Source organism: Petaurus breviceps, unplaced genomic scaffold, assembly GCF_028583685.1.
Source record: "Petaurus breviceps papuanus isolate PSGF00001 unplaced genomic scaffold, PetGlider_PUasm1.0 90845, whole genome shotgun sequence".
Lineage (NCBI taxonomy): Eukaryota > Metazoa > Chordata > Mammalia > Diprotodontia > Petauridae > Petaurus > Petaurus breviceps.
Genome location: NW_027187359.1, coordinates 21,657,470 through 21,682,566, shown reverse-complemented (window position 1 = coordinate 21,682,566; position 25,097 = coordinate 21,657,470). Strand labels below are relative to the sequence as shown.

General features: G+C 41.8%; 1 protein-coding gene across 1 annotated transcript in view; it reads left to right on the top strand.

The window, feature by feature from the left end:
• The window catches only part of LOC138149208 (polycystin-1-like protein 2), a 124,762-nt gene extending 99,874 nt beyond the window's left edge, over nucleotides 1-24,888 (top strand). The window contains exons 36-42 of the mRNA XM_069072232.1: nucleotides 1,574-1,707; nucleotides 4,042-4,169; nucleotides 9,734-9,894; nucleotides 14,220-14,430; nucleotides 17,507-17,608; nucleotides 18,345-18,476; nucleotides 24,104-24,888. Of these exons, the coding sequence (XP_068928333.1) occupies nucleotides 1,574-1,707; nucleotides 4,042-4,169; nucleotides 9,734-9,894; nucleotides 14,220-14,430; nucleotides 17,507-17,608; nucleotides 18,345-18,476; nucleotides 24,104-24,244 (1,009 nt within the window). The 3' untranslated portion in view covers nucleotides 24,245-24,888. The remainder of the gene's footprint in view (nucleotides 1-1,573; nucleotides 1,708-4,041; nucleotides 4,170-9,733; nucleotides 9,895-14,219; nucleotides 14,431-17,506; nucleotides 17,609-18,344; nucleotides 18,477-24,103) is intronic.
• The last annotated feature ends 209 nt before the right edge of the window (nucleotides 24,889-25,097 follow it).

The following is a 25,097-nucleotide window of genomic DNA, read 5'->3' as shown; positions in this document are numbered from 1 at the left end:
TACTCTGCTTATCCTTTGTAACAGAGATTTAAAAACAAAGATAGGAAAACAGTTAAGCAAAACTAATCAACATATCAACTGAATTTGAAAGTATATCCAAAGTTCCATAGAAGCCCACATCTGCAAAGAAAAAAGGAAGGAGAACTTTTAAAAAACTCTTCCCCAAAGCCAGGGCTATTCATTATAATTACAAAGTGTTCAGTTTGGGGGCACTTTTTGTTGATCTTTCCATTTACATTGTTATTGCCACTGTGTATACTGTTTTCCTGGTTCTGCTTGGCTCCCTCTGAATCAGTTCACATAAGTCTTCTCAAGCTTCTCTGAATTCTTCATATCCATTGCTTCTGATGAAGCAATAATATTTCATTAAATTCATGTGCCACAATGTGTTTTGTTATTCCCCAGATTGATGAGCATCCATTTTGTTTCCAGTTCTTTATTGCCACAAAAAGTACTTCTGTGAATATGTTGATATCTATGGGGGCTTTCTTCAATCTCCTTTGGGTATATGTGGAGGTCACATTTTAAAGATCAAGCCCATTGACCTACATCATTTATCCCCTAACCCACCTGATGGAATGATCCCAATAGGATCAGTGTAATTTGTGGCAGAAACTCTACCCTTTGGGGTGAGATCAGTCAAGACCACAGGAGTTAGCAATCTTGTATTGCAGAGTGAGGAATCAGAAACAACTGATGTGGGGTCAGGGTGGGGTCTTATGAGAGAAGGATGTGGGAGTTGGAGAAGATCTGGCAGAGTCAAGTTGGAGCCTATCTCGGTAACCAGGCAGGCAATTCAGAGTGAGGATATACAGTGTCAAGAACATAGCTATGGGTCAGAACAAGTGAGTAAGTCAAACTCAAAGGGCACACATGGAGCAGAGAACAGGCTAGAGAGCAAGTGAACAGACAGGAACCGGGAGGACACAGGCATCAGACAGATAAGCAAGGCTAATAATCAAAAGTCCAATGTGACCATTAGTAGATTGTGGGAGCTCAAGGGTAAAACAATCCATGCAATCAGTGAGAAATGCTGGGGGCCAACACCAAAGGCCTTGCTGACAGAGATGACTTTTAACACAGTCCCAGAGCTTTTTGATGGCACTGGCTGAGAAAAGAAACTGTGGAAGCAGGGTGAACTGGGCACTTCAGGTGGGAGCATATGACTGAGGTGAAGGGTAGGGCTGGAGCACATTTGGCAACTTCCAGAAGGGAGGTCCTAACACTTACTTAGCCCAAAGAATGGATCTTTACATAGGAGACAAGGGACCAACCATTGGGATTTGGTACCCCTTCCATGAGCTAACTTTTGAAGTCACATCCTTAGTGGCCATCAGCTGAGATGACTGACCCACACATGAGCATCAGAGTGGAAAGAATACTGGATTTAGAGTCCAATAACCTGGAGCTTCATCTTGAATCTTCTACTTGATACCTATTAGACTTTGGGAAAGTCATCTACCTTCTCTGGGCCTCAGTTTCCTCTATTGTAAAATGAGAGGTTTGGACTAGATGGCCTCAAGCTCCCTCCTATCTCTAAATCCAATGATTCTATGTTCTTATCTCTTGGCAGGATTCTGCAGTATCTCTTCAACAACACCTGGCTGGACACCTTCACTAGGGCAGTGTTTGTGGAGTTTACCATCTATAATGCTAACGTGAACCTTTTCTGTGTTGTGACTCTGACTTTTGAAACAAACGCTATAGGTAAGAAATGTCTTCTGAGTCTCCTGTTGCACACAAGACATTTGTACACACTGAGAACATGAGACTTCTCTAAATCCTGGATGTCCTAGTCCCTGGGTTAGAGTCTCTGAGAGTGTGTGGCAGAAACATGGGTCCCTGCTATGGTAGTCTGAAGATCAGGGCTCTGGGGGATAAGGGTGGATTAGGAGGCTGAGAACAGGGGAGTGAGTCTCACAACACCTTTCAGATCTATCAGGTATGTCTGGAAGGAACCTTAGAAACGATCTAATTTAAACCCTTTATTTTTCAGATGTGGAAACTGAGGACCAAAGCGGGGGCGGAGACAAGGGGAAGCAACTTGCCCAAGGCTGTACACCAAACTAGCCACAGAGCTAGAACTAGAGCCTAGGTCTTCTAATTTGTAGTTCGGGGTCCTTTGTACTATGTTCCAATGCATCCATGCCAGTGGCTAGCTAGAGAAAGATTGATTAATGGAGAAAGGTTCTTGTTCTCTGATTTCACCTTGTTACCAGTGCCCTTCATTTTGGTCTGCTAGGGAGACTGTGTGCTCAGTCTACTTATTTTGTTAACGGTGAAGGAGCTCAATTGCAATTTAGAAACAACTTCCTATTCACCTCTTCCTCTTTCATTTGCGCATCCATTCATCGTAAAGTGTCTATTACATCCCATGAGTTAGAATAGATGCCTCCAGAAGACTAAGAAGATCTAGAGGGCATAAGAATTAAGGTGCTTGTACCCACTATCCAACTGGCCAATCTCTGCAGCAAATACCATCTTGTCTTTCTCCCTCTCTACCAGTCCCTCCTCTACTTTCTTTTCCTGGGCTCTCCTAGTAGAGTTCCCTCAGCCCCTTTAATGTTTGGATTTATGGAGGCTTTTAAATTTTCTGTCCAGGCCCAACAGGAGCCATGACATTTTTCTTAGATGGAAAATCAGTTTGGTGAATTGGAAAGAGTTTTGTATCTGAAGTGGAAGACCTGGGGTCAAACCCTACACTTTTTACCTGAATTTGGGCAAATTACCTGAGTCTCAGTTTCTTCATCTGTCAAATGAGGATGAAAATTATACTACTTACTTTTTAGCTATGAGAAAAATGTTTCATAAATTTTAAAGTTTTGTAGAAATGTGAATTGTTAATATAGACTATAATTGCCATGAGGCCAGGTACCATATTATATGTAACTTGTGGCTCAGCCACGTGCAAATTTAGTGTTTATACAGATTGGTTCCAATCTTAGGGACTGACCCTAAAAGATTACTTCCTCTCTGCTCCTCCCTCTCCCTTTTCTCCCTTTTCCTGCCCTCCTCTCCTTTCCTCAGTTCCCTTCTGTCCCCTCCCCTCTTCTCTTTTATGTTGGCCCCAACCTAGAGTTCAATCTGAGAAATCTCATGGTCCTCTTCAAGAAGGAAGGACAAACCACAACCACACAATCTCAGAATATAGTTCATGTGTAAATGTCCAAAGATATAGGTAAAAGATTTCCCCCAGATGCCATACAAGTATGAAAGGTTATAATGCATATCTCACATAGAGGTCAGCCTCTTTTTTTTCCCCACAGAAAATGCAGAAGATTCAAAGGACTTGCCAGAGTTTATAAACAATGCAGAAAGCTCATAAAGGACCCAAAATAGTTTATAAACAATCAGTATAAATCTTCTCCCTCCCTAGTGGGTCCCACTGTTGTTCACAGAATCTTAAAGTTCTTTATACTCGGTGCCAGCCTATGGTTTGCACTGTCCTTGGAAAGAAAATGAACTTGGGACTGCTAAACATATAACACCTTGACATTCCAATGAGTCTCTCTTTAATCCGACAGAGACATATCCATACTTAATCTTTTAACACCAACCGATTAATCTTAAGGGAAGCTCCAGGCACTAAGACTGTCTCAGAGATGTTCACATCCACCACAGAGAGAAGCTTTCTAAAGTCCCAAACAAAGGCTCATCTTTCAATTGACCAGCTAATTCCCTTGACCCTACACTTACTGTGCCCAAACTTGTATCCATCCCAGCACCTATCATGGTGTTCCAAGTACAGTAAGGGCTTAGTAAATGTGGAATTCAATTCAACAATGATTAAATACACACTATTATAGTTTGCTGAGGACACAAAGACAAAAATGAGATAGTCCTTGCCCTCAGAAGAGCTTCTGTTTGGAAGGAAGGAAGGAAGGAAGGAAGGAAGGAAGGGGAGAGAAGAAAAGAAGTGGGGAGGGAAGGTTGAATGAATACACTCTAGAGAACTGGGGAATTTTTAGTCAAAGGGAGAAGTAAAGTGAGGTTGCTGTATGTTAATAGAATGTTCCCCCCCACCCCATCTAATTTTTTCAGGGGCTTTTCTTCCACAAGCAAAACTACAAAGTATCCGACTTTATCCCCTCACCAATGGTTTACATGTCTTTGTTGTAGCAGCTGAAGCTATCTACTTCCTCTTCTTAGCCTATTATATGGGCATTCAGGTAAGACTGGACACATTCTGAGCAGAGTCCTGAAACTAAAACAGCACAGAGTGAAGGGCTGGGTATCCATTTTCCTGGCAAGAAAGGCTGGGAGAGGTAAGCAAGTCTGACATCTCATTGTGGGTTCTTAGGAACACTGCTCTACTGGGGCAAGGAAGGAAGGGGTCTCATGGCAAAAGGTCATCCATCACTTTCCTCTAGAGTTAAGCATGTTGATGGACTCAGCAGGGACGGCTCTAGATAGAGTTGGTGTCAGCTCTTAACTCCCATTATAACCTGTCCCACCTTCTTTGATATCTCTCTACTGAGACTTCCAGTATTAATTGTCTTTACTTATCCTCAGGGCTTCTGAGATCCTCCTATTGCTACCACCTTTCTAAGTCTACCTTCCTGGAGCAACTCCTTGAGCTCCTGAACTTTCCTGGACTCTTCCCAGGAGTCCCCCAGGACTTCTCTCTCTCTCTCTCTTTTTTTTTTTTTTTGCTTTTTGGAGGGGGAGGAAGGGCAGTTGGGGTTAAGTGACTTGCCCAAGGTCATACAGCTAGTAAGTGTGTCAAGTGTCTGAGGCTGAATTTGAACTCAGGTTCTCCTGACTCCAGGGCTGGTGCTCTATACACTGCACCACCTAGCCGCCCCACCCCAGGACTTCTTCATACAAGACCACTAGTCTCTACTGAGTCTACCACTAGTATGACAAACTGGTCCAGATAATATCAATATGGTATCAGGGAAAGAACTTAGGACTTCAAATAAAAAAACCTGATTTTAAGACCTGGTTCTGAAGCTCTCTATCTGAATGAACTTAAACAAGTCACAATCTCTCTAAGCCTCAGTTTCCACATATGTAAAATGGACCTATAATGTCATTGGTATAAGGAACTTCCAGATGAGAAAACCCCTTCTCTGGTACTTAAGTAGTCTTAGAGAGATACCCAGAGCACTGAGAGCTTAGATGACTCACCCATGATCACACAGACAGTATGTGTCAGAGATGAGACTATAGGTGAGGTCTTCCTGACTTCAAGGAAAGCACTCCATCCACTCTGCTTCTCATGTAAAATAGAAATAGTAAGATTAACATCTACTTCACAGAGTTGTCTTGCTTTGTAAGCCTTAAGGAGCTATGGAAATTGAGCTTATGTGGAATCATAGAATTGTAGAGTCGGAAGGAACCTCAGAGGTCATCTGATCAAACTGATAACTGCAGCAGGAGTATACTCTACAAGATGTTCAACAAAATGTTCAACTGCTTAAGCACCATTTATGAGAGCAAATTCAATGGCTATAGATAGGTAGATAGAGTAAACATTTATTAAGCACTTATCATGCATCAGGTCCTGTACTAAGCATAGGGGATATAAATAGAAACAAACAGACAGTCCTTCTCTCAAGGATCTTACAATCTAATAGAAGATAACACATGAAGGTGAGCTGGAAAGTGGGGAAGGATAGACAGGATAGGCCATGGTGACATGTCCCAGAGATGGACGGGGGAGTAAGGTGAAGACCTGGATCCAGGAAGGATAAGGAGAAAGCCAACCCATCAGAATCCAGAGGAAGAGGCCAAGTTTTCCATGGGGAAAAGGTGTGGATGAAGGCTGGAGTAGAGGTAACCTGACCTGCAAATGGCCAAGGAATAACTCTTGAACAGCTCTGATGCTTAGGCAGTTTGTTCTTAGAACCAGCTAAAATCTGGTACAAGCAACTCAAACAGTATTTTCAACAAGGTGAGGGCTCTACCTAGTTTGTAAATGTGTTTACTCTTCCAGAGGACATTGGATTGTACTATAGGGGCCTTCTGGAGATGAGGCCTTCACCTAAAAGGAACAATCCAATCAGAACAAAGGGGCAAGATAACCAAGATGTGATTTTTATTTACACACCAATTTAACTTTATGTTTTTTTAATCCAAAAATCAATATTTCTCCTAAGGCTAAGCAAATAATACTTCTCAAACAGTAGGACATGATCCAGAACAAATCTCAGCTTGACAGCCACATTTTACACAGTGAGGGGTGGCCCTTGGAAACACATACAGTTTCATATGTGAATCTCCCAACTGTCATAGGGAAGAAATAGAAGGTAGACACAATTATTAGAGCAAAAGCAAAAATTCAAAATGCAGTAAACATCTAGGCTGAGTGGAGAAATTACCATTGTACTACATTGTTATTGGAATTATGGGTTGGTTTTTATGCAGGAAAGGCATAGGAACACAAAGCCCTAAGTGGAACTCATTTGAGGCACTTCAGTTGCCTTGATCCTTTCTTATAAATTCTTTCCTTTATTCTGTATATATGGCTGGTAACAAAGCAGCACCTTACTTTGAGCCACATCCTTACAAAGGAGAGTTACAAAGAAAGTTGTGGTGTTCAGCTTAGAGTACTGAAAGGAGCATGACAGCTATATTCAAGCATTTAAAGTCCTACCATGTGGTAAAAGTATTACACATGTTCTCCTTGTCCTCAGAGGGCAGAATTTAGAGCAATATGTGGAAAAGGGATAGAGACAAATCTAGAGATAAAGGAAAAGTTTCTAACAAGTAGAATTGTCCAGATTCCAAATGGGCTCTCAGAAGGTAGTGGGTTCCTCTTCCTTGGGGGTCCTTAGTGGCTAGTGACCACTTGCTTGTCATTCTTGGCCATCTCCACAATCATATTCCCCTAACAAACTCCCCTTTCTGTGTTGTCCACCCCTGTTAGATTAGGCATCTAGATGGCTCAGTGGATAGAGCACTGGACTTGGAATCAGGAAGACCTGGGCTCAATTTTGGCTTCAGATATTTACTAGCTGTGTGACCCTGGGCAAGTCACTTAACTTCTGTTTGCCTTAATCCCACGAAGAAGGAGATGGCAAACTATTTCCATATCTTTTCCAAGAAAACCTCATAAATAGCACTGGTACAGATTTTAGCTGGCTGTAAGAACAAACTGCCTAAGCATCAGAGCTGTTCAAGAGTTATTCCTTGGCCATTTGCAGGTCAGGTTACCTCTACTCCAGCCTTCATCCACACCTTTTCCCCATGGAAAACTTGGCCTCTTCCTCTGGATTCTGATGGGTTGGCTTTCTCCTTATCCTTCCTGGATCCAGGTCTTCACCTTACTCCCCCATCCATCTCTGGGACATGTCACCATGGCCTATCCTGTCTATCCTTCCCCACTTTCCAGCTCACCTTCATGTATTATCTTCTATTAGATTGTAAGATCCTTGAGAGAAGGACTGTCTGAGTGTAAACAGGGACTATCTCACTTGCTTATATTTGAATCCCCAGGGCTTAAAGGCACAGTGCCTGGCACAAAGTAAGCATTTAACAAATGTTGTTTCTGTCTATATCTCTCTCTGTGTCTGTCCATCTCTCTTCCCATGCATCCATCTATCCATCATCTATCTAGTTATCATAATTTGCCTTCTTTAAGAAGCACACTGTGATCTTGATTGATATTCTTTGGAATGTTATTTTTGCTTTCCTTTTTGAAGCATGTTGTATTTTTCCTTGTTGTCATGCTGAAATTTAACTACGTGCCCAAGAGAGTTGAATCTTCTTGGGTTGTTTTTTTTCTCTTTATTGTAGTCCTATAGATTCTATTTGTATTTGTCACTTGTTTAAAAATCTTGGAAATTTTCTTTAATGATTACTTGGAATATAATGTTTGGGTTCTTTTATTTTTTTCACTTTTTTTTTATAAACTTAGTAATCAACAAATTCCAATATTCAAAACAGAACAAAAAGGAGGTATGCATAGACAACCACAAGCTTTTATGATGAACCATTTTTAAAAGTGTATATCAAATTTAACAGTTTTTTTTCTAAATTTTCTGGGGTGTCAGTAATACTGAGGTTTCTGTACTTCAATTTATTTTCCAGGTCTATCACTTCACTCTAAATATTTTCCAGTTCTTGCTTTCAAAAATGCAGTCATTTCGTGAGGGTGTTTTTCCAGTTGGTCTGAACTGTCTGCAATTTTGTTTTCTTCTGAAGTACATCTGATATTGTTTCTTTTTTTTTTTTTCAGGTTTCCTATTACATGCTGTATATTGCTCATTTTTCTTCATTAGTTCTTTTCATTCCTCCCATTTCCCCTTTTATTTATTTATTTTTGCTTCACTTAATTCTAGCTATCATGCTGAAAAGACTTCATACCCCTCCTCCTATCTTGGTACTTCTCTGCTGCGACAGCCTCTTCTATCTACTTATTAGTGATATGGCCTTGGGTAATTTATTTAATCTCTCTGAGCCTCTCTTTCTACCCCCAGTAAAATGAGAGGACTGGCCTGGTTGGTCTCCTGAGGTCCTCTCTAGCTCTATTCTAAGTTCCCTTCAGGGTGTGAAGTTCTTTGATTTGTAAAGTTCTCCCAGGTTTTAATATTCCTAAAAATTTTAACTCAGTTGGGAGCCAGTTTCTTGGCTAGGAACGCTGGAAATTGGTTTCCCTCCAGCCTAATCTATCTCATTTCTTATGTCAAATCACACTCTGCTTTTTCAGCCCCTTTGGGAAGGTGAAGTTACATTTCTTCAGGGTGAAAATATTATTTTTATTTTATTTTGCTTTTTGGAAGGCAGTTGAGGTTAAGTGATTTGCCCAAGGTCACATGGCTAGTTTTTGTGTTAAGTGTCCGAGGCCGGATTTGAACTCAGGACCTCCTGACTCCAGGGCCAGCGCTCTATTCACTGCACCACCTAGCCGCCCCAAGATTATTGTTTTTTTCCCTTGGAAAGTTGGTTTACTGGGCGCAGTTCAGAGTTGCAGGAGTATCTATTCTGTCTCAGGGCCTTGCATATACAGGAAGAACCCAGATGCCCTTAAATGTAATGTCCTAATTTCACAACCCTGAGCCTAACTGATGTGTACAGTGGCATGGTACAATCTGAGTGCATTTTTAGTGCGGCACTAGCCTCTTGTGGCAGCAGCTCCGTCCATAACTGGGTCTCAGTTTCATCTTGGAAATCCAGGGAATAACTTAGGCTTAGCCTTCTGGTCCTACACTCTTAAGCTTCCCATGGACCACAGACTTTTCTCTTACAATTAATGTCTGGGACAATATCCAAGAGTTGGAAAAAAACTCCTACTCCACTCTTGCAGGCCTAAGAGGCATTAGGTTAGTCTGAATTGCAGATTGCCAGTACAATATTGCAGAATACACAGCATCAGGTGGAAATTGGGAGCTTCACAATCCATTCCTACTAGTTCTGAAAATGGCAGATCATTCATCTCTGCTGGTCCTCAGTCTCAGCTTCTCAAACTCTCAGGCATGCTATGGGCCCACACTGATGAAGTGTGTAACAACATTGAGGACTCTGACCCAGGGCTGAACCAGCGTGCTCCCATTAGTTGTTCACTCCTGTTATAGTCTCACCGGAGGAGAAGTTATCTGAGGGCAGAATCACCTAGTCCAGATTTTTTTGTTGCGGTTGAGATTGTTCATTTTCCAAGAATTCCTTGTATCCCCCAAGATTTCATAATTCCTAAAAAGCAGGAAATCTTTTGGATTCCAGGGAAAGGCATCCTCAGCTTTTGGAGCTCAGGACCCTGCTAAACTTCAGGCATAAACTCCTTGTCTTGCAGGGTCAGCTCATGAAGAATCAGAAATGGAGCTATTTCCGAAGTAAATGGAACCTGCTAGAACTAGCCATCATCCTTATCAGCTGGAGTGCGTTGTCAGTGTTTGTGAAGAGGACTATCCTGGGGGCCCGAGATGTCAAGCACTACTTGATCCACAAGGACAAGTAATGATAGTTCTGTCCCTTAGTAATCCCTTCTCTAAGGCTCCTTTCTTAATTCTCCTCATTAATGGGCCAGCTCCCAAGAAGTGTCCACTACTTCTCCCCTCAAAGTTCAACTCTGAGGGCTTGGGGGTTTCTACTTCTGTTGATTATAAGCTCTCAGTGATTACTCTCAATTGACTATTTCAATTGAAATTATATTTATTAATGTGGTATTGTAAAAGAAAAAAGTTGGTATAAAGACAAGAGTCTGGGGCATATTCTTCTGTACACAAGTCATTGGGAAGAAGTCTCAATCATAATGGGCTTTCTGTGCTTGCATTAATTGGGGGAAGGATACAAAATTCAAAAAGGCAAATTTGGGCAAAATATCAGTAAAACTTCCCCTTAACAATTAGAATTTTGCAAAAGTGGAATGGGCTGCCTTGAGATACATTTCAGTGGAGATCTTCAATCAGACTTTAGATGACCCCTTGGCGCTATTCTATTGAGGATTTCTTTTAGGTGTGGATTGAATTAAGATGGCCTCTAAGATCCTTTCCAGTTCTCAAAATCTATTATTCTGTGATATGTTCTAAAATACTTTCTAACTTTGATATTCTCTAAGTCTTTGATTCAAATGATATATTCATGATAATGTTACTGTTGATAATGGTTGATGCAAAAATCTAAGGAAAAGGATCATAGATTTAGAGCTAGAAGGGACCTCAGGGGCTCATATTACAGATGAGGAAATTGAGGCCCAGTGAAATTAAATAACTTGCCCAAGGTCACTAAGATAGTAAATAACAAGAGGCAGGATTCGAACCCAGGCCAGTATGTTTTCCATCACATCACACTGTTTCTATAGTAGTTGACTGTAGTTGATGTTTGTATCAACATATTTGTGAACTTGTCTTCTGCTTCACCACCAGGAATTCTCTTCCTTTTGTAGTAGTGAGAAATCAGGCACTCATCTAGGAAGCAATTAATACACGTTTATTGACTGACTGGATACAAAACTTTGTGACCAAAGGATGAAAATTAAGCCTTATCTCTGAAATAATTCTCATTGATAGCATTGCCATTTACAGGAAATAATACACCACTAGAAAAGGCCTGGGAAGCTGGAGTCTGTTCCCAGCTTGGGTTTTGTTTTGTTTCTAGTTCAGTGAGCTAGGACTCTCACGCTGATGAGAGGGGAGAAAAGGCCAATTCCACTGTGACAGAGAAACAATCAGAAGACTAAAAGGATTATTTTACATCAGTGAAGGCACAGAGAAAATTAGAACATATAAATTGGCAGTGAACTCAGTAGAATTCTCTAGCAGTGTTCTGTAACTTGGGAGGAGGAACAAAGAAGGCAGATGGTGGGGCCAACCCAGGACTGAAGACTGGCAAGATGTGAAAATGTTCAACTATGGGGTCAAGACTATGAAGGTAAATAAATAAGGTCAGAAGAAGAGTGATGGATTTAGGGAATAGAAACATAGGGGCTAGAGGCTGTGGTAAGATGAAGAATATAGTGAGGAGGAGGAGTAAGACCAAGAGAAGAGAGGTGTGGAAAGATGGGAGAATCAGAGGGGGGAACTGAATAGTTCTGGGAGGTTGTCCAGTGTGTGTGACACCAATTAGAATGGAACTCCTTGAAGGCAAGTTCTACCTTCCTTTTGTATTTTCATACTCAGCACCTAGTAGTGTCTGGCACCTAGTAGGTTCTCAATAAATGTTTGGTGGTTGATTGATAAGTATAAATGGAGGATTTGGTTCTTCCCCCCATAGTTGATGAAATCACAGAAAGCAAAGAGCAGAACAAAGAGGCATGAGAGTATTCACGAAGTTAGCAGTTGTTAATGTGTGGTGATCCCTTTACAAAGAGTGAAAAACTTTCTGAGTGAATCAGAAGAGCAACATGACTGACTGGGGCTAATCCCTGGAAAGGGTCAGCCATATTGAGTGACTATTACTAATTGTTGCCCATGGAGAGATTACTGCAGAGGTCAAGGTAAGGTGATTTATTCTTTTAGCCTTCATCAACCCTGGCATCTGTCAGTAGAGCTTGCACAGGAGACATCCCATCCAGCAATGGGAGAGTCACTTGTAGGGTTGGGGCAGCAGAGACACAATGACAGACTCAACTACAAAGAAGCAGTCACTGGAGGGAGGGGAAATAGCTTTGAGAAGCGGGACCTCGGACAGGAGGAGAAAAAAGGTTTATGACCTCAAAAGAGAGGGGTATCTAGAAATTAAGAATTAAGCCATGAAGAACAGACCCTGGGAGTGCAACCTAGCAGCTCAGCCAGCAGAGAGGCAGTAGGAGAGAAAGGATTTCTAGGTCATGAAGGACAAGCATAGTGAAGCACTTTGGTGCCCTACTGTAATGTTAATGGGATTTAAGATCCTCCCCATCCATTAATGGGCCTCAAGTGGAGCCCAGTAAGGGAAACTTGCTTAGGGGAGACTTGCTTGTAGGAAGGCTTTCACACCTTTTGCTAATTTCTAATTAGGCACTGAGTCAGGAGGGTTGTGATGCCTTCTGGCTATAAGAAGTGTGTGTGTATGTGTGTGTGTATATGTACACACACACACACATACACACTCTGAGTTGGTATTTTGCTTTGGGGGCTCACTTATGAGAAGGATGTTGTGATTGCCTGGTAGAGAGCTCCCCAGATGCTCAGATGTAAAGGCTCTCTCCATCCAAGGATGTATGTAAAGTATATAGTTGATTCAGGGTATCAGAACCCTGTCTGTTGGTCTTTATTCCTTTGCTTGCATTTTCTCTGAATTTCAAGGTGCTGACTTTCCCCCCTGAACTAGTGAGTGTAATTTAAAAAAGATTGTTGACCCCTTAAACAGCTATGTTTCCTAGTAAAGCAAATCTAAGAACCTATGCTAACAGCCAGCCTGGGTATGCCTGTGGTTGCCACTACACCTACCTAGATGAGTGCCTCACTACCATGGTACTCTTACATGTATACAAATTCTTCTTGGGGATGTCATATGTATTAGTGAGAAAGCTAGAGAGAAATGCTTTATGGTTACTGTTCTTACTATGCTATTTTAGAAAGTCCCTTTGCTAAGAATTGTTTCTACTGGCTGATTATTAGCATGCAAGGTGTCACAGTAGAGTGCTGGACCTGGAGTCAGGAGGACCTGAATTCAAATTCAGCCTCAGACACTTATTAACTGTGTGGCCCTGGGCAAGTCACTTAACCCTTTTTGCCTCAATTCCTCACCTGTAAAATGAGCTGGAGAAAGAAATGGCTAAACCACTCCAGTATCTTTGCCAAGGAAACCCCAAATGGGGTCACAGAGAGGTGTACATGACTGAACAATTCGTTGTGTACCTTATTCTTTTGGTTCTACCTGTTTCACCCTGCATTAGCTCATATAAATCTTCCCATGTTTCTCTAAATGTCTCATAGCCAATATTTCTTACTACACCAGAATATTCCATTAATTTCATATATCACAGCTTTTTCTGACCATTTCCAATTCACTGAGTGGGTATCCACTTGGTTTCTAGTTCTATGTTTCTGCCTTTGGCATCCTTGGGCTCTATGACCAATAGTGAAATGTATGTAGGTACAGCTTAGTCACTTTTCTTTATAATTCCAAATTAGAATCTGGGGGGATACTTGTTTATGATTTCATCAGTAAAATTATTCTAATTTTCAAATAACCTCATCCATATTTCTGGTTCCATTTGCCTTGGGGATGGACCCAGCGAATTCAGTCTGAATTAATTCCATCCACCTGACATCATGCTGAGGAGTAGGCATTTACAAAGCTATATTAAAGACTATAGAATCTCAGAGTCAGAGGGGCCCTTGGAGATCAGCCAGTTCAATATGCACCTTTCCAGGAATCGTCTCCACAATTTTTCCAGCATTAAGCATGAAGATTAATTAATCTCAGTCTTCCAAACACTTGTCATAGACTGGTGACTCAGCTATCTACCCAGAGTCATGCCCTCTGGACATAGTAAGGAAGGAAACAGGCATTTATTAAGCACCTACTGTGTGCCAGGCCCAGTGCTAAACTCATTACAAGTATCTCATTTGAACCCCATGACAACCCTGGGAGGTAGGTGTTACTATTATCCTCCTTGTACAGTTGAGGAAACTGAAGAGATAGAGGTTGAGACTTTCCCAAGGTCACACAGCTTAAGTGTCTAAGGCCTAATTTAAACTCAAGACTTCCTGATTCCAGGCCCAGTGCTCTTTCCATTGTGTCACCTACCTGCTGCCTCACATCAGCCACAAGGGATAGGAAGAGAGGGGGCTGAGCCTCTGAGCCCCTTTGTTCTTGACCATCTAACCAGGGCTCCCCTTTTGTTCCTCTAGGGCTGTCAGCTTTGGAGAAACAGCCAGTGCAGATGCAGTTCTGGGTTACCTGATTGCAGTCCTGGTGCTTCTGTCCACTGTGAAACTGTGGCATCTGCTTAGGCTGAACCCCAAGCTAAATGTGCTCACCTCTACCCTGCGCAGAGCCTGGGGAGACCTCTCTGGATTCATCATTGTGATTGTTATCATGTTCCTAGCATACTCAATAGCCGTGAGTATTGCCCCCTTAAGAAGTCCAGTCTCCTCAAGGAACCAGGGAATCCTACAAATATTCCTTTTTGGGGCTCGTTGCTAGGGCCAAGAGAAGATGTACACAAGAAGTAGACGAGCTAGTCAGTGCTGAAAGCACTGGGCTGTTTGACAATGTAATTAAGGACTAAAAGGGAAGGCCAAGTAACTGAACTGGAGACGCTGGAATCATAAGGGAGCAGGAGGCAGAGACCAAGGAAAGGTATGAGGGCAGCTCCCTGACCCCCTCATACTGACACTGGGACCAACCTCCATTATAAATACTAGGAAGGGAAAGAACCAGGGATTTCACTAGGAAGCCTCAGCCATGATAGTCTTGAGGCCATGGCAGGAAGCAGGAACCCACAATGGTCTTGGATTCCCAAATCTGTGCTTCAAGGCAGCTCCTAGAGAACCCAGGTGTTTTAGCTGGAGGGAAAGGGTCCTACTCAGGTGAGTCTGACTGGTTTCTCACCCCTTGGGTCACAGGCAAAGAGACATTGATTATTTAGGAAAGTGGAAGTTTCTTAGTAGAATTGGGACAGCTAGATGGCACAGTGGATAGAGCACAGGTCCTGGAGTGAGGAAGACCTGAATTCAAATCCAACCTCAGATGCTTACTAGCTATATGACCCTGGGCAAGTCACTTTACCCTGCTTGCCTCAGGTTACTCATCTATAAAATGAGCTGGAGAAGGAAATGGGAAACCATTCCAGTATCTTTGCTAAGAAAACCCCAAATGGGGTCATGAAGAGTTGGACATTACTGAAAAGACTAAACAACAACAAAAAGCCTAGAATAGAAGATTTCAAATATGTGGGGTTCAAGAGAAGGGCAAGGGCCAGGGCAGAAGGGATTGGTTGCTGAGGTATGGCTAGGGAATAAATGGGCCTGTTGAAAAAGAGAGACTAACAAAAAAAATTAGAGATTTTTCCAAACTTGCTTCCCCTCTATACAGGGTCTTGGGACATCAACAGTGTCTCCTTTCTTACAGAGGCTAGGAAATCTGTGAATGTTTCCATCTTTACAGGCCTAAGAAACCCAAGAATAAAGATACTTCTCTTAGTGTTAATATTAATGACTCCTAATTTTATATGCACTTAAAGGTTTTTAAAGTGTCATCCTCACAGCAGACCTGTGAGGTAGAAAATGAAAAGGGTGATGAGCCCAGGATAGGTGGAAGCTATTATTTTCTAACTAGGCTATTAGATTAATTCAATATAATTCCAATGGCATCCTTTAAGAGAGACAATCTATTAAATATTTCAAGGTCCAAAAGCAAAGCAAAGGGAAAAGGTGTTAGCTACTGGAACAAGCCTATGAGGTTTTATTTCACCTGCCCAATTTAACTCAGTAAATATTTAGTAAGCACCTACTATGTACAAAAGAACTATTCTAAGTGGACTGACTACATCCTGAGATGTTAAAGTGACCACCTTGGAAGCTGGTATCCAAATATGTTTCCTACTCTCCAGGAAAGTTGCTTTTTAAAATTTAATTTAAAAAATATGTTCTAAATTACATGTAAAAATAATTTTTAACATTTCATTTTTTTTTTGGTGAGGCATTTGGGTTAAGTGACTTGCTCAGGTTCACACAGCTAGTAAGTGTCAAGTGTCTGAGGCTGGATTTGAATGAACTCAGTTTCTCCTGATCCAGGGCTGGCACTCTATCCGCTATGCCACCTAGCTGTCCCAACATTCATTTGTTTAATGGGGCAGCTAGGTGGCACAGTAGATAGAGCAAGGGACCCTAGAGTCAGAGGGACCTGAGTTCAAATATGAGCTCAGACACTTACTAGCTGTGTGACCCTGGTCAAGTCATTTAACTTCAGTTGCCTCCATAAGAAAAAAAGGTAGGGGGGAATGAAAGGGGAAAAAAAATGAGTTCTAAATTCTCTTCCTTAGTCCCTTCTCTTCCCCTTCCTCAAGAAGGCAAGTAATTTACTATAGATTATACATGTGCAGTCATGCAAAACATATTCAGGAAACTTTCAGTTCTGTGAATGTCATCAGAAACTCTGGTTCAAATCCAGCCTCAGATACATATTAGCTATGTGACCCTGGACAAGTCACTTTTCCTCTGACTCAGTTTCTTGAACCAATTTATCGTCTGGATAAAATAAGATCATATTCGTAAATCAATTAGCATAGCACCTTGCACATAGTAAGTGCTTAATAAATGTTTATTTTCTTATTTCCATTGAGGAACTTCTGAAATGTGTATTCACCCCAGCCCATTCCACCTATCCCAATATGAAAGGTTATAGACCATTTTTTGCAGCATTGGCAAAGTACTGTGGTTGCTTTTCAAAGCATTTACCTAGGTTGGGCTGTGCAAAAGAGGTAGTAGCAAGTGCAATAAACATAGGAGCCACTCAATGTTTATTGAATGACTCAATCAACTGAATAACGCCTTGGATTCAAATCCTACCTATCTTACCTTAGGCAAGTCACTTAGCTCTTCAGGGCCACAGTTCCTCATTTGTAGAATGAGAAAGAGGCTTGCTCTAGATCTAATAATGATCATAGGATTTAGACTTGGCAAAGACTTCAAATGTTATCTAGTCTTACTCCCCAGCTAAACCAGTGAGAAAAATGAGGCCCAGTGAGTTGTCCAAGATCATACAGCATGTAAGTGGCTAAGGCAGGATTTAAATCCAGATCTTAGTCAGTGATTCATTCATTCAGCAACCGTTGATTCAGTACCTATTGTGACTGCCTTGTGGACTAGGATCTTGTTTTTGCCTCCCTTTTTATCCTCAGCCCTTTGCTTAGTGCCTACCACATAGTATGCATTTAGTAAATACTTGACTGATTTACTGCCATATTTATTGCTCACAGCAAGCCTGGATTTGAGCTCAGGTTGTCTGATTCAAACTCCACTATTCCTTCTACTCTATCACAGCTAACTTCCTCTCCACTGTGGTTGGATGAATGTAGATATTTAACTTGAATGACAAACAGTGAGCTTGCACACTGTGGGGAAAAGGATCCCTCGTGGTTTGAACCACTCATCTTTTACCTGATAGTAATACTTAAGCTCCCTTTCTTTGGCAGACAAACTTGATATTTGGCTGGAATCTTCATTCCTACAAAACCCTATTTAATGCAGCAGAAACAATGGTCAGTCTGCAACTGGGGATCTTCAATTACGAAGAGGTAACCATAACTGTTGTCCCCTTGGTTTCTTTCCCAGAGGATGGCAGAGAGGGGTAAGGGCCATGGTACAATAGAAAAAACATGCTACTCAAGGGTATTTCATCATCTCTGTTTCCCAGAAGGCTTCTGGGTCATTGTGCAGAGGTCATGACATGCTTGGCAAAGATGGCAGAGCAGGTCCAGCTAGACTGAGAGACTTGTATATTGATTGTCATAGAGTATCTCAGTGACATACTGGGCAGAGAAGTCAGAGGTCAGATATTCAGGTGTCCTTGTCTTTATCCACCAGAAAACATACCATTTTTGTCTGGTTCATGCAGTGAGTTATTCCTGAAAACAGCCAGATTGAACCTCCCTCCTCTTTAGGAAGCATCCCCTACCCACACCTCCCTCCCCCAGCCTTTGCTCCCTCTCACCTTCCTCATTTTGTTCATTCCCACAGAGGAGGTTAAGTGGGCTTCCTCCCAAGGATTGTTCTCAGACCTGGGCAGGAAGAGGGCTGAGACACAAAGAGAGGAAGAGACTTGCTTAAAGTCATAGGGAGGGCACTGTGACAGTATTTTCTCTTTCCCTTCCCCCAGGTAGCAGCTCTACAGATCATCCTGAGTAAGAACTAGCCTGCTTCCCTAAAGTTGGAGCTAGATATAGTCCTTTGGACTGCTGGGCCAGCTTTCTATTTAGGGGGACCCCTTGCAGATGGATCTAATAGCATTCACTTGACTTCTCTTTGTTTTAGGTTTTGGATTCTAATCCTGTGTTGGGCTCTTTTTTGATTGGTTCCTGCATCATCTTTATGACGTTTGTGGTGCTGAATCTGTTCATTTCTGTCATCCTTGTTGCCTTTAGTGAGGAACAAAAATATCACCAGGTAAATTAATCCATTAGATTGTAATCCATTGAATTGTAAGCTCCTTGAGGACAGGGACTCTCTTTTGCCTTTTTTTTGTAACCCTAATGTTTAGCGCAGTGCCTGGTGCAAAGTAGGTGCCTAATACATGTCTGTTGGTTGATTGCTTGATTAAGCTTGTTGAAGGCAATATGCAGACAAATGAGTCCCAGTCCAGAGTGGTGGACAATGTGTTATTGGGAGGACAGGTCAACTCACTCTTGGTCTTGTCTGACTGCCTTTCCTGGCAATGGTGCCAAAACCCTCCAGGGAAGCAGGGAACAGCCTGTTCAGGTCTGTCATTTATTCTCTCTTCCAGATAAATTCAGGCTAAAGAAAGAATCATGCTCTCCATATTTGTCCCCAATATATGTTTAGAATGGCTATTTGATGAGAGGGAGTCTTTTGCTCATGCATAAACCTACACAGAGCTTCAAGAGATGAGAGCTAGGTAGTACAACCAGAGGAAGAATGCTAGATTTGGAGTCAGGACAGACCTAAATTCAAATTCTACCTTAGATATTTACTGGCTATGTAACCCTGGGCAAGTCACTTACTTAACTTCACTCGTCCTCTTTTTCCTCATTTGGAAAATGGGGATTGTAATAGCATCTGCCCTGAAAGGTTGTGATGAGAATCACACAAGGTTCCGTATGTACAATGCTTTGCCAATTTTAAAGTGCCATCTGAGTGCTACCTGTCTTCATTATTATTCTGTCAGTTTGGGGAGCCTAGAGAGTTCAGCTATGGAATGTTAGAGAGGAAATGGAGTCATAATGAGAGCAGAGCAGCTGGGTCAGCCCAGGGTGACAATATTTAGAAGGATTCTGATGGCACTTTCAGGCTTTGGGCAGCATAGACACAACTGGGCTCGCTACCTAGAATGAAAGAATCATTTGGTGTCCTCTTTGCCCTGATGGCTACTCCCCAGGTGAGCTTCCAGCAATTTCTTGAGGCCTCCTCCCTTTCCCTCAGCTGAATTGAGAAAGCATTTCATGCCACTTTGACAGGGCACGTTTTGTACTGCTAACCCCAGGTACAAAAACTACTAGTTCTAGTTTTGAAAGGAAACATCCCTCAGGGCCTGTACTCACCCTTCTTTTTGGGGAGGTAGGTTTTTAAAGCTTTGTAGCTGACAAAGACATTCATGAGAAGTTGATCCTGGTTTTTTACAATTCTCTGTATCCAGCTTTATCTCAGTATCATTGGTTGACATAGAGGTAACCTACTCCATGCTACTCCTGTTATAATTTAAAGGTATTTTTTAGACAGAATAATATTCCTAGAAGGAGGAAAATTACTCTGGAAGGAGACGGAATAATGATGATACCCATGCAGGCCTCACTACTAAGACAAATACAGGACAATACAATAGGCATTTATTTAGTCTCCACTGTGCCCAGAGCACTTTGCTAAGTACTTGAGGAGAATTAAAGTTTACTTAAAACATAGTCCCTACTGTCTAGCAGAGTAAGAGGGTTAAGACACAAAAGACAGTCAACTATAATAAGCAATGTTATATATCAGTCCATTAGAGAGGTGTGAGGCTGAAGAGGAAAGGTTGTTGTTACTGACCAGAGAGATGGAGGAAAGCTTTGTGAGAGAGGAGGCCTTGAAGTTAGAAAGATCTCAATGGCCATCGAGACCAACTCAAAACTGAAAAGGCATCCCTATTATAACCTATCCACCCTCTGCTTAAAGATTTCACTGAGGCCAAACCCACTCTCCACCTCCCGAGCATCCCATTCCACTTTTGGATAGTTTTATTTGTTGAGAAGTTTTTCCTGGCATGAAATCTTCCTCTCCATGACTTCTACCCATTGTTCCTAGTTCTGTTCCCTGGCTCCATGAAGAACAAGTCTATTCCTTGTTGTACTTGACAATTATTCAGATGCTTGAAGATAGCTCACCATCCTGTTCCTGCTGAATGTTATTTGTAAAGCCTGGCATGAAACAGTCACAAAATAGGTGCATGTTTCCTTCTAAGCCCTTCGATTCAATGGGGAAGAAGAAGAAGGAAGTCACTAGAGATAGGGAACAGAATGAGCAAAGGGTGTGTTTGGGGCTAAGGGAGTTGTTCACATTGGTGGGGGCATAGCTGGTATGTAGGGAAGTAAGATGAAGTGAAACCAGAAAGGTAAACTGATGCTAGGTAGAGCCTTGAATGCCAGGTAAGAGGATTCTGATCTTAAGTATCAATAGGGAGTAACTGAAAGATTTTGACTTGACTGCATCTATATGTAAGAAAGTACAAAATGTTTCCATTTGCCCATTATGTAAATAAAGAAAACATGCTAAACAGGGAGGGGGAGATTAAGAAGGCTGGCTTGTCAAGCAGATTGTTTCTATATCTGTGTGGTCACCAAGGACCAGCCAGGGTGCAGGCTGAAGTTCTGAACAAGTTAGGAACTCGTCTACTTGTTTACCTAGGAATGACCAGGCCCTGAGAGAGTGAGTCACACTTACCAAACTCAAAGGGGGCATACTGACAAAGTAGAAACCACCTACCTATTTTTATTGGAGGTATATTACAGAAGAAGCTGGTTCTGACAATGTCATCCCCCATGCTTACAAAGCTTCAGTATCTACGTACTGCTTCTAGGGGAAAAAAAGATAACTTCATCAGCTTGGTATTTAAAGCCCTTCACAGTATGACTCCAGCCTACCTTGCAGTCTTGTACATCATTCCCCTCTCTGTGCTGTATATAGCATTTATCAACCTTTCAATAAGCATTTATTAAGTAATTGCTATGTGTCAGGCTAGTTGTTGGGGATACAATTTTTTTTAAAGGCAGAAAGCCAAATTATTCTGTTTACAGTTCTTAGAGCTCATGGCTCCATCTCTCATCTCTGTATCTTTACCCAGGCTGTCCTCATACCTAGAATGCTCTTCCTCCCCACCTCTGCCTTTTAGAATCTCTCTTGTACTTCAAGGCTCAGATTTTGTACCATCTCCTAGGGGAAACTTTTCCAGATCTTCCTAATTGTTAGTGCCCTCTCCCTTCTCCCCAAATCAGCATGTGTATACTTATCTATATATTTGTTCTATCACACTAATAGAATTTAAGTTCCTTGAGGGTAGGGGCTGGTAGTTTTGTCTTTTTATTCCCAGCGCCCAGCACAGTGCCTTCAGTTAGTCAGTCAATCAACATTTATTAAGAGCTAGGCACTGTGCTAAGTGCTAGGAATACAAAATGAAGCAAAAGACAATCCCTACCCTCAAGAAGCCTACATTCTAATGGGGGATATAACAGGCAAATAAATATGGACAAACAGGTTCTCTACAGGATAAAAAAAGAACTAATTTAAAGAGTGAAGGCAACTAGAATTAAGAGGGGTTGGAAAAGGCTTCCTGCAGAGGGTGGGATTTTAGTTGAACTTTAGGGAAGCCAAAAGGCATTAATGAGGAGGAAGGGCATTTCAGGCATGGGTGACATCCAGAGAAAATGGCTGGAGCTGAGGGATGGAGTGTCTTGTTCCAAGAGGTGAAATGTCATGTCGAGGAATAGCAGGGGCCAGTGTTAATGAATCTGTGTCAGGGAATAAGGTGTAAGAAGAAAAAAAGGTAGGAAGGGACGAGGTTATGAAGGACTTTGAGCAAATCCTTTAAATAGAGGATTTTGTATTTGATCCTAGAGGCAACAGAGAGCCACAGGAGTTGGGGTAGGGGGAGCAACATGGTTTGGCAGGCACTTCAGTGAAATCACTTTGATGGATAAATTGAAGATAGGGATAGATTAGAGAGGTGAGAGACTTGAGGAAGTCAGATCCATCAGTGGGCTCTTGCAATAGACCAATTGTGAAGTGATGAGGGCCTGCACACGTGTGGTGACTGTATCAGAAAGAAAGGGGTATATTACAGAAATATTGCAAAAGTGACATCACCAGGCCTTGGTAACAGATTGGATATGGGGAGTGAGAGATAATGATGAGCTGAGGATGACTTTTAGGTGGGATTCTGAAGGACTGGGAGGATGGTATAGCCCTTACTAGTAATAGGGAAGTTAGGAGGTGAGGAGGGTTTAGATAGGGGTGGGTGCGGCCTTTTGAGTGAGTCTAAATTTTACAGAATAAATCCTTTTATTAAGGGGATTTGTTCTGTGAAGTGTGAATTCGGTCAGAGGGGCCATACTTGAGGACCTAGAGGGCCACATGGGGCCTTGAGACTGAAGGCTCCCCACCCCTGGTTTAGGGGGAAAGATAATGAGTTCTGGACATGTTGAATTTAAGATTTCTATTGGACATCCAGTACAAGATGTCTGAAAAGCAGTTGGAGAAGAAAGAGTGGAAGTCAGGAGAGAGGTTAGGGCAGGATAGGTAGTTTTGAGAAACATCAGCATAGAGATAATTTAATCCATGGAAACTGATGAGATCACCAAGTGAAGTGTTAAATACAGGGGGAAGAGAAAAGGGCCCAGGACAGAACCCTGAGGGACATCTACAATTAGAAGTTTATGATCTGCATGAGGATCTAGCAATTGAGAAGGAGATTGAGAAGGAGCAATTGATAGATAGCAGGAGAACCAGGAGAGAGAGGTGTTCCTGTTGAGCATGACTATACTCTTCCCTCCCTCAACTGATTCGTGAGCAGGAATTTCAGCCTCAGGTAAAATCCCTGTTGAGCATGATCCTATTCTCCCTTGCCCCCCCTGCCTCCCATCTGATATTCCCCATTCTCCCCCATCCCCTGCCCCCCACCGGATCTTCCCCATTTTCCCCCTTATCTTCATCCATTCTAGGTTCCCTGTTCCTCAGCCTAGGGTAAACATTGTCCGTGCCAACTCACTGTCTGATCTGGGCATGTGACCCCAGCAGTCCCATGGTAATAAAGTCCACTTCCAAATTTTACTCTCAGGGATCTTTTGTCTTGCTCCATTTGGCTCAACATTCTGAAAACCTAAGAAGAGAAGAGTGTCAGAAAGAAGAGAGAGATCAGTGTCAAAGGCTGCTGAGAGGTCAAGGAGAATAGGGATGGAAAAGATCATTGGAGATGTGCCTTGTAAATAATGAGCACTTAATACAACTCAGTTCCAATTAGTGTTAACAACAAATTCCATAAAGTATATTCAAATTCACAAAGTTTGAAGGTCCATATAATTATGTAAAAGTGGTCATTGGTTCCAGCCCAATGGAAGTATACAGTACTAATGTGAATAATGTAACCACTTCATGGAGATTCTTTATTTGCACAAATTGGAACCTGACTGTACACGCTTGTTGAGTTGAATTGTATTTCACCTTTCTGAGCCTCAGTCTCTCCATCTACAAAATGAAGCAGTTTACCTAGATGATCTCTAAAGTCTCTTCCAGCTGTAAATCCTAGAGTTACATTCCTCTCACCTCTCACCTCTGAGGTAGGGATGGGGGAGAGGTGAGCAGTGGGAGTAAGTGATATGAATATGGGGCCTTGAAGGGAGGCTGACAAGGCCATCCAGAAACTATCCAGATGGCTGTGTTCAGAATAGTTTAATTCATTAAAAAGTGATAGTTTAAAGTTACCTCTCTGAATGCCACTAAGTTGATGTTTCTAGGCCTCTACGTATTTAGAATTTTAGACTTTGCTAAGTGGGACTGTTTGACAAATCTGTTTTCCTTTTTTCTCCTTATAGCCTTCAGAGGAGGAAGAGATTGTTGATTTGCTCTTGATGAAAATCTTCAGTTTCCTTGGCATTAAATGCAAAAAGAGTGAGACTGGCATGACTCCTGGTACCAGCCAAACTTGGACTGCCCAGGCGGATGACAGGGTTTAAACTCACTGCTCACATCATGGGTGGTGGTGTGGGCAGTGTCCAGGTACCACAGGCCAAAGACTTGGGCCTATACAGGAAAGGATTTGCTCAGTATGCAATGCTCATTATGAATTCTTTTTGTTTATTTAGAATGGTAACATGACATAGTGGAAATAGCACTTTCTGACTGTGTGTCAGAAAGACCTGTTTAGATTGTGAACTCCTTGAGAGTAGAAACGACTTTGTAGCCTCAGAATAACAGCCTCACCCATAGTAGGTTCTTAATAAATGCTTATTGACTGACTGAATTCTGCCTCAGTCATTTACTAGCGGTGTGACCCTGGGCAAATCACTTAACCTTTCTGAGCTTCAGTCTCCTCATCTGGAAAATGGAGATGATAACATGCATAAGCACTCATCTTACAAGGTTGTTGTGAGAATCAGATGAGATAATATATATGAAGTGTTTTGCAAACCTTAAAACATATAAATGTCAGTTGTTATTTCCTATTTTCTACCATAGAAGCCCAGGAAGAATAATTAGTGACATTGAAAAGTTCTGTTTCTCTGTATTTTTTTTCCTATTTTTCCTGTGCTGGTTGTATTTTTTCTATTTTCTACAACTTTATAGTAAAGTATTTAATAAAAATGTCTACAGTCAAAAATATTTCCCTACTGAGCAGTTATCTGGCTTTAAACCTTTCTTGTCATTGTCATTTAAACATCTAGCTTCCCACAAAAGCTAGCTCGGGCTCAACCTCTCCTAGGTTTTCCCTGAAATCCCTAGTTGTTAATCTTCATTAATCTTTTGTATTACTTAATAAATACTTGCACTTACATGGTATATCCTATAGCTTCCTTGAAGACGGGCTAT